General features: G+C 35.7%; 1 protein-coding gene across 1 annotated transcript; it reads right to left on the bottom strand.

The window, feature by feature from the left end:
• Positions 1–2772: 2772 nt before the first annotated feature.
• On the bottom strand, positions 2773–9675 carry LOC132063351 (dnaJ protein ERDJ3B). The gene is made up of 10 exons (XM_059455855.1): positions 9400–9675; positions 9169–9317; positions 8527–8653; positions 7073–7187; positions 5894–6010; positions 5721–5807; positions 4801–4860; positions 4625–4702; positions 3435–3506; positions 2773–3336 (listed from the first exon to the last, which is right to left on the bottom strand). Exons 1-10 carry the CDS (start codon positions 9471–9473, stop codon positions 3178–3180), a joined length of 1038 nt encoding a protein of 345 aa, XP_059311838.1. The 5' UTR covers positions 9474–9675; the 3' UTR covers positions 2773–3177.
• Between the last annotated feature and the right edge of the window lie 537 nt (positions 9676–10212).

Consider the following 10212-nt stretch of genomic DNA (forward strand, 5'->3'; position numbering starts at 1 on the left):
GACTAATTTTCTCGACATATAAAGTTGACTAAAATAACCTTACAAAAATAGAACACTTAAAACCTAAAGTTTTCAAGCAAAATTTACTTCGGGCACCTTTTCAACCCCTAAAATGATGATCTGAACGTTTACGTATCCTTGATGTATTGAGCCTACATTATTGTACGCAAAATAAAATATCAGGTTCTATATAAAATATTGACATTTCGGAGTCTTGACACACGACTAATCGTTGGTCAAAGTATGAAAAAAAAAACACTAAGTATTGTCAAAAAAAAAAAAAAAAAAAAATTGACCAATTTTTTTATTTACTGGGTTCTATAACGCAGTAAAATACTGCGTTAAAGGTACTTTTGTCAAAATATTTTTTTTTCTGGGATATTTTGGTTCAACCCTACTTTTTTAGGGGTATTTTGGTTCTGGACTCGGCTTCGTGTGGGTTGGCCTTTTTTTTTTTTGGGCGGATTGCCTTTCAAAGGCCCTTGTCTTTAATTTTTGGCCCTCAAATTGCTAGTCTTTAATTTTTGTTTTTCGTCTAATACCATGAGGTTTGAGATTCGAACCTCGACTCAATTAAAAAAAAATCGCAAGGCAGAGTTTTGTAGCAAAAGCTAGGCCTTAAGACAGAGTTTTGCAAAATTACAACTGAGTAAAAAAAATAAAAAATTTCCCTTAATGCAAACCTCTACCTTAAGGTAGCGTTTTGCCTTATGCCTGAAGGAAAAACTCTGTCTTAAGGTAGAGTTTTTTTTAAGCCTGAAGGCAAAATTCTGCCTTAAGTAAAGTTAGCAGTCAAACTCTGTCTGATCAGATAGAGTTTGAGGCAAATTCTGCCTTAAGGTAAAGTTTGAAACTCTGCCTGAAGGTAACAAAACTCTGTCTGAAGCTTGCAATTTTTTTTTAAATTTTAGACTGAGCCAGGGTTCGAATCCGAAACCAAAGAGCTTTTAGCGAAGAGCTAAAATTAAAGACTACCAATTGGAGGGACAAAAATTAGAGACCACCCCCCGAGTAAGGCCAATCGATCAAATTGCCCGCCACTTTTTGGCTTGGTATTTAAAGTTGGGAAAAGGACACTGTGTGTCCACTCAGCCAAACTAATCCCACATTTAACCACTGTTAGGGCTTAATCCCACCAGGAGTCCGGTCGGCCCAAATTAATGCAAAAAATGGCCGGCACAACAACCCAGGAGATTTAAAAAAAAAAAGACTTTTGTGGAGACTCGTCGCCGCTAAAGGGCTGCTACAGAAAAATCAGGCTTTTTAGTGGCAATTAAAAAAGTCGCCACTAAAGGTTAAATATCCCAAAAATATGTATAATATGTGTATATTTAGCAAGTATATGCAAGAATGATACATTTTTATATACATATGTTGGAATTATATATACACTTTATATATAAGAATGATACGTTTTTACATACATATGCTGGAATTAGTGATACATTTATTATACATAAATTATAAGTTAATTATACATTTATTATACACATATTATGCAATAATGATATGATATTTTTTTTTACATAAACAATAGTGATACATATTATATACCACAATGATACGGTTTCTGTGATACATTTTTTATACGAATGATACACTTTCTATACAAGAGTGATACAGTTCATATATACATGTTGGAATTATATATACACTTTCTATACAAAAATGATACATATTATATACAAAAATGATACATATCTTAGTGATTAATATTTTATACAGTTTCTATACATTAGAGATAGGTACTGATACATATTTTTATACACAAATGATACATATTATATACAAAAATCGCCTCAGAGTTTTTGGGAAACATATTATACATGTTTTGGGATGTTTAACCTTTAGTGGCAACTTTTTTAATTGCCACTAAAATGCCTGATTTTTCTGTAGCAGTCGCCACAAAAAGCCTTTTTTTTAAATAAAAAAAAAAAGTGCTTGAGCTTTTAGTGGCGACTTTTTAAATATTTTATGGCGACTAAAAAACTTGCTACAGATTTTGGCTAGCGGATAGAAATAGTTTATGGGCTAATTTTTAAGTTTGGAATTAGATGGGCCAGCGCGTGAGATTATTTATGGCCCAGCGGCCATTTGTGTCCTTTCCCCTTTAAAGTTTAACCAGCGTACTAAATGATCAGCAAAAATAATCAATCTTTAGCCAATATAAAGATCAAAAGACCTTTTGCACTCATCTCCCTAATATTGCCTGTGGCTTTGCAATAATGCTGTTTTCACAGACCCAACTGTTAGCTGAACCAAATTCAACACCGTTAAATTCATGTTCATTTACTGAGCCAATGAAATCAGTGAACGAAAAGTTAGGAAGTTTTAAGTTTTGATCCATCACTCTTGTATTTGTTTTTTTTCCATCCTTGTTATTTGATACTAGTACTTTATTTCCATGTAGGCTACTTCGACATTTGTTTCTTTTTTTCCCCCCTTCTTTCTAGTAGATAGCTATGCAACGGTGTAACTATAGAGAAGGCTATGGCGTGAGATCAGTTGAGAGTCTGAAAGTAAGGAGGAGCACGTCAGCATGTTTCTACAATAAAAGAGGAAGGAGGAGGAGTTGGTGTCTATATTAGCACTATTTTTGTTAACGGGAACAAAAATTAAATACCAGTCCTTAGAAAGGACACCCAGCGAAAATTCTTGGTTTTACTTATACCAAAGACTGGAAAACTCTATTTTGGAGGCCTAAAGTTTAACATTGCCTAAACCCATCTTATTAGCACATCAATCTCATTCTGCATTATATGGGGGTGAAGAGAAGACAAACAAGACGTTACATTTATCATATAGCATAAACTATCTGGGACTAAGTTACTCACTGACAAACCTCATTGCTAAAGAGAGGCCTTCAAAATAAAGCAGCAGCTAATTGGTTAATCAGTCATCCAAATATACTTGAATCACCGCGCTAGTAATATACAAATTTCCATCTACTCAACAATCATTGTTCAATACATATAAAATGGCCTCTATTCTATACCTCAAATGAGCACCCCTACCCGAAAACAGAGAAAAGGAAAATGTGAATTCGGAAGAAGAGCCCTGAAAATTAATATCGCGGACACCTGGAAGATTATAGCAAGTCAGAATCACAATGCATCCTCAAACAGATGCCCAGAGTTCATCACTTGGGACAAAAGAGATCCCCGATAATACTATATCTTAACCAAGAATTTCCTTGATCTGTTTCTTTTGGTCCTCCGTCAATGACGCGGGGAAAAGAACCTCAAATTTAACATATAAGTCACCCTTCTTATTACTATAATGCAGTGGCATCCCTTCACCTTTAAACTTCCTCACTTCCTTAGGTTTAGTGATTCCCTAGTGAAGAATATAAATAATGATTTCAGTACATGGTCATATAGCCAAACAGACAAGTCTAGTTGGTTAGTCGGCCAGACATGTATAGAAGTATATACCTTTGAACTAATATCCACCAAATGATCATCAAGATGTTTAATGGTCTTCTCAAAACCAACCAGAGCTTGCACCTGAATGGAAGTAAAAGCATCACACCAGGAAAGGAGTTAGCTTTCTAGGATTCTTAAGAGTTCCATAATAGATGAAGCTGTAAACCCCTTATGTTCATAACATGAGTCTATCCATATTCGTTTGGTTGTTACTGATTAACTCCACAAAAGAAGGTTATGTAATCTCTAAAGAAAAACATCTTGTTTTAAAAAAACACCAAATATAATGCAAAACCCATAGTAACTTGTTGAATGCTAGTTCAGAAGTTCATTTGTTTAATACTTGAAGATGGAAAAAACTGCTGACTAGGAAAAATATGTTCAAAAGAAAAAAGATAAGAGCAAAGAGTTCCATTTCAAGCATTCCCTCCATAAACGAGTAATCACCTCATTCCACCCAGCCAAAACCAACTTTGCGATCTAGCTCAAAGGAAGATTACATTTGCTGACGCATTAAAGTTACATCTAGTTCAGATCCACATAGGTTAAGCACTCATCATTTAGTAAATTCACTAATGCCATTTTCCTCAAACCTCTCATGGCAGTAACAGCTCCCTATCTCTCTCTTCACGAGCTACAGTGAAACAGAGATCGACTACCTGATAGGGATCTCGACCCAAATAAAGGAAATTGGTCAATAGTTTGAGTCTCAATGACGCCATTTATAATGTAATAAAGGTCTCGTTCATGAATGAAGTTTTTTGCAGGTATTCAGATGGAATTATTTGTCGAGGTAACAAAGGTCTGCATCAGTAGCTAAAACTAGGTTACAGCTAATCCATCAACCAAGAATTCTAGAGTAAGTGCTGTCTGCTATAGCACCATTCGTTGGTTGGCCATTACTATATGGGTAAACATATGCATGCTTAGTGAATAATGAGGCAGACAAGGGCAGAAAACAAGAGGTGAGGATAAGGGGAACTGTCTCTACTGGCACTATGTCGGGCATCGGTTTAGCTGAATTTATCTTCATGCTTGCTGACATCAGTCTCTCTGAACAGCATAGCATCAATCCCTTATTCTAATTCTTCTTTAACAACCTTCATCTTTTGGTAAACTAAAATGTTAAATTCTATGCCATATGAATAAAAAGGGCTAATTACGAGGCACTATTCTAAGTAAAGCAATGTCAAGATTACCAGAGTTATAGTAACAGTGGTGCGAAGGTCGTTTCCTTCTCTTTTGAATTGCTCATGAGGAGCTGTGCGGATGCGGAACTGTTCCAAAGTATGAAAAGGAACCAACATAAGTCACACTCAAGGCATATATCATAATGAAATAAGTCCATTTGTTTAGCATGGGATAGAAATCTAACCTTCAGGTCTCCAGGTTCACCATCTATCTTAGGCTCACCATCCTCATAAAAGACCACTTCCTATAAAAATGATGTTCTATTATTTCAGGGCTCCAACATAATCAAAGACTTATTGAGAAACACACAACACAATGAAAAGCAGTTTCCGGTTGTTCAGACATCAAGTTTAGCAAGACATGACACGAAGAGAGCACTTCTAGGGAAAAAATATGCCATTCAATGTTATGATCTATTGTTCACGCAAATTTATTAGCCCATCTAGAAAGGAGAAATCAGTTAGAAGATTAAACATGATATGACTTTGCTTACGATTTAAAAAAGAAAAGTTTGATAGATCTAAAGAAATTCTGCAATGTTTCCCTCATTTCAGAAAAAACGAATAAAATTACAATGAATTAAGCTTCTTTAGAGTGAAAGAAATTACATCATAGACAAGATATAGATCATAAATGCTAACACTGTAAATCACATTCATATCAAAGTGCCCCACATGTCAAGCCTAGGAAGCTTTCAAATAAACCACTATCAGATTGTTTTTGGGGGAACTTAGGTGCACCTCATATCAGCGTCTAGCAAAGGCTACTATTTTTACTCTTTTTGGGTGAACTTAGGTGCACCTCATATCAGCATCTAGCAAAGGCTACTATTTATAAGAGTAAAAAGTAAATTTCACAGTTTAGGCAGGAAGGTCTAAATGGCCAGAAGGACATGGAAAGCAAAATTATTCTGCTATCCAAATGAAGCTCCTGAGGGTACTAGCAGCAAAAACGGTGCAAGGAAGAAAGTACACCAAAATGCATAAACACAGGCTTATGTTCAGTATCTACGTCAGAAACGGATCGGTACAAACAAATAAAGAGTGTAAATAGCTTAACAAACAGCATAAAGCATACAAGTCAAAAATGTAGAAGAAAGCTCACCTGACCATCTTGCATTCCTTTCTCAATATCCACAGTAATGTGGTAGCCCTCCCTTTCAAACTTCACGTTGGGGCATTGGTCACAGACCTAAACAACACAATTGCAGAGTTTAAGATAATTCAGACGCTACACCAAAAGAAATTGACATCTAGAACTTTGGAGAGCACATATACCTGCTCAGTCATCTGCTGAAACATTCCTGGGCCGATTTGTCGATGATATACCTCATTTCGGCAGTTGCACTGCCTCTTACCACGGGCTGGCTTTAAAATGTTTTTCTCCCTCCAAACCTATACTTTTCCCAGACACAAAAGAAACATTTCTTGATTAGTACAAACATTTTAGAAAAACGTTGACAATCGATATAACCAGAAAAGAAAAATCTAGGCTTAGCGTAGCCCGGAATTCAAACAAGGTGATTCAAGAAATGAAAGATTGCCCCACTCTAGGATATAATATTATGACCCAAACTAATTTTTGAACCACCTTTGCTACTACAGTAGAATCTTCCCTTATGTTAAGGGGATTACAATTTATACATAAACAAAAAGAAATTGTCTTTGCTCTATTTTACGCAATATAATATTTTGATGAAGGGGATTCAATTGAACCCCCTTGCGTCTACCTAGCTCCACTAGCCCACCCCTAGCTTAGACATTTTGGTCACTGAAAGCTCCATCGATGGCGTTAGCATTTAACATACTAAATCTGCAGAAATGCACAATATACCTACCAGAGCTGGTCTTCTAAGACAAAAATAGCAGTGAATTAAAACTATAATCCCACACTATTTATATGAAATCATAACTCTTAAGTGTAAAGGTTGTTGCTGAAAGGACTGGTCCTCTCATAATTTCTTAGCCATAACTACTAGGTGAAATGTATCTACCTGCCTCTAAGACATAACTTCTAGCTCTAACTACTGCCTCTAAGACAAATGTAGCAGCGAATAAAAACTATAATCCAACACTATTTATGTGACATCATAACTCCAAGTGGAAAGGTTGTGTCTGAAAGGATTGGTTCTCTCATAACTTCTTGGCCATAACTACTGCGTGAGATGTATCTCAATGTCAAATAGGAGATAATTCTCAACTTCCTAAATCTCTACTTTAAGTCACCAGCAAGTTGTGTGATGGAAAAGAAGACATGTGGAAAGCATATGATAGCTTTCTGAAACACACATGTATCTTACTTCTTCAACGATCAGGATAGTTGTACCCCTTCGCCGTAGTAAAGGGGCGATGATGTCAACTTGAAAGGGGCGATGATGTCAACTTGAAAGGGGCGATTATGTCAACTTGACAAGGAGTATTTAGCAAGAGATGAGCAGATTAGTTCACAGAATTCACCTTCAAGGAGCCCCCCATGTATAAATCTTCCAATGTTGCATCCAAATCAACGATTACATCATCACCCTTCACGATCTTCTCGTCCTCCTCCTCCATTGAGCCCCCACCGAAAAACCTTCAGAGATTATTCATTTTGTCAATGCGAAAGATAGCACATGCCTCATATTTAATCATCACAAAATAACAAATATACAACTTCAGGAGAAACCAGATAAACTAAGGAGAATAGCTCCTTTAGAAAAAAAATATTTGAAAATCACGGCACAAGTGTTTGCAATGTGTACTTCTCTCACAAGTTACAAGAAAAAAAAAACAGAACCAACTAACATTTCCAACTAGATGAAAAGAACAGGCAGAGGGAAATAAATGAATACAAGAGTTATTTCTTAAAATGTCTTTCGCAAATTATACTCGTAATGTGGGAAACCAATGTTCGCAATAACTTAGGAAAGATTAATAGAAACGTATCTGACATATATGAATGGAACGTCGTGTAGTACCACCACAATGTACTTCCATAAAGAAAGTATGTCTACGGAGCTCCTTACCATCATAATTGGTGAAGGTTCTGGTTACTTGAGTCTATCTAAATATTTCAATATGGAATCTTTTGGAGTATCTAGAATGTATCTTAGGGAATAGCTGGTAAGTATTCAACAGAAAAGAAGTCATGCCGGCGAGCCATATAATCACTATAAATAAGAGCCACAATACTAACAATAGTGATTTGAATGAATTGAAAGATTAGACATGATGCCTATTTTGCTAACATATAAGAAGTTTAAACCCATCTAAACATCAAGTAGAGTACCATACAAATATTAAAGACAAAACAATCAAACCACCCTTACCATATCGCAGGAGAAATGGTCAATCATTCATTAGATATCAAATATCAACAAACGATGGACAAATTCTTTTGATTGCTAATGTAAGTGAGATAAATTCAATAGCTGCCTTGCAGTGCAAGGTAATAATATAAGGTGACCAGATGATGAGAACCAACTATAATTCTGTAGATGAGTAAACTGTGAAGTACAACCAGAGATATCGCTTAAGCTTATGCTTGTAATCAGAATTATATAAGTGGGCCATGTGCCTATTGATAGACCTTACTACGACTAGCTCAATATCAGTTGTTTAAATCCATTTTTTAAGTTGAAAGGTGCAACCTTAATCCTACTTCAATGTTGCGGCTTTAAACAAAAGAGTAAAGCTCATGGCTGGAAGTTGTAAATTAAGATTAACAGTTGCTGAACACTAGACATTGCAATAAGATGCACCTATCCGATCTATCAATCAGATATAGTAATAGGGGTCTCTCTTTTCGGGTCCATTTCATTCCAACAAGAATATGCAACCGTTGAATGGGTATAATGCTTAAATGAGCAAACAAAATTAACGGCACAAAATAATATCAAGGATAAAGTGGAATTAAAAGGAACTCAACATACTGGCTAAATATGTCTTGCATGTTCATTCCAGCACCTCTGCCTCCACTAGCAGCATGTTGTTTAAGACCCTCTTCACCATACCTGTCGTATATTTTCCTCTTTTCACTGTCCGATAGTACTTCATAGGCTGAAAATATTCCAATAAAGATGAATGTCAATCAAACAATCATCTAAGCATCAGTCCCAAACTAGTTAGAGTGAGCTATATGAATAATCTCGATCCACTCAGCATCCTATACTTACAATATGTCTTTTGGAGCATCCAAATAAGATGCGTAATTATATAAAACTAATCTCAGTACCACCTAATGAGTCCAATAATTTATTAGTAAACTTCATTTAGACACCCGAACTACAGTTTTGTTTCAATTGAGCACCTGAACAAGTAATCAAGTGTTCCTATAAGACACATCACGCTCAATTGAAACAGGTATGAGGTTTTACAACTTATTGAGACTAATGCGTATAATTAAATCACGGAATGAGCACAGTAAAAAAATTCCAAAATTTGAATGAAAAGTGTCTAATAGAAACACTTTTATCATGTGTTTCATTGGAATAAGCTGTAGTTTGAATGTCTAAATGAAGTTTACTGACAAATTTAAGAGGTCATCGATGTATTAGCCCTGAAAAGAAACATACCATTATTGATTTCAGCAAATTTCTTATTAGCCTCCTCATTTCCCTGATTTTTATCAGGATGATACTTTAAGGCAAGCTTTCGATAAGCCCGTTTGATTTGTTCATCAGAAGCACCTTTTGGAACTTGCAAAATATCATAGTAACTCTTCCTGTACACACTCAATAATTAGGAACAGAATCACATTGTATTCATGCAAATGGAGAAGAGGAACAAGTATTCAAAAAACTCACGCTGCAATGGCTATTGATAAAGTGTATGATAAACAACACAATAAGATGAGCAACTTTGATCTTCCATGTCCCATAATTCGTTTGGCACACAGATCAAAGGAATCAAAATTGAACGGACTGCTTCCCTTGGAATATAGGGCTTGTTAACTGATTTAATCAAATTGATTTTATTTTCATGTCATTGCTATTGTTACTATAAAGATTTAAGAATATTGAACCGCAGAATGGGGTGGACGTTTGAATATTGAACCAACGACTGACTTCACTGCCACGACGTGGTCATGCGAAAAGCGACCAATAAGAGAGGACTCCAACATGTTTCCAGCCAATAGGATATCTCCACGTGTTTTAATACTTTTTTGTTGTGTCTAACTCTTTGCGTATTTGATGGACAAAAGAAATGTTTCAGGTATCTGGGCTCGACAATGGAATTTGGGCTGCTACGATAAGTCTCAGGTTTGGTCTGAAATTTTGCACGAAAGTGGTGTCTCCAAAAATGTCTGGTCTTGAATTTTTGTTCTCGCTTAACAAATTTTTTAAGAAATGACTTTAATTTGAAAAAAATTAATGTTACCCATCATGCATAAGTTTTAGCTTTTGCTTATAAGGCAGAACTTGTGATTAATTGAGCAAAATCATTGCATTGGAATATCCTAAATTATTATGATATATTATGGGGAAAAAGACATACAATGGCCAACAGGTCAAAGTAATCCCACATTTGAGCCTAATACCTTCAGCTGGCTGGCTGGCCCAAACTATTTCCAAGCGCTGGCCGGTCCAGCAGCCCAAACACCTTTTTAAAAAAAAAAA

Source organism: Lycium ferocissimum, chromosome 7 (assembly GCF_029784015.1).
Source record: "Lycium ferocissimum isolate CSIRO_LF1 chromosome 7, AGI_CSIRO_Lferr_CH_V1, whole genome shotgun sequence".
NCBI lineage: Eukaryota > Viridiplantae > Streptophyta > Magnoliopsida > Solanales > Solanaceae > Lycium > Lycium ferocissimum.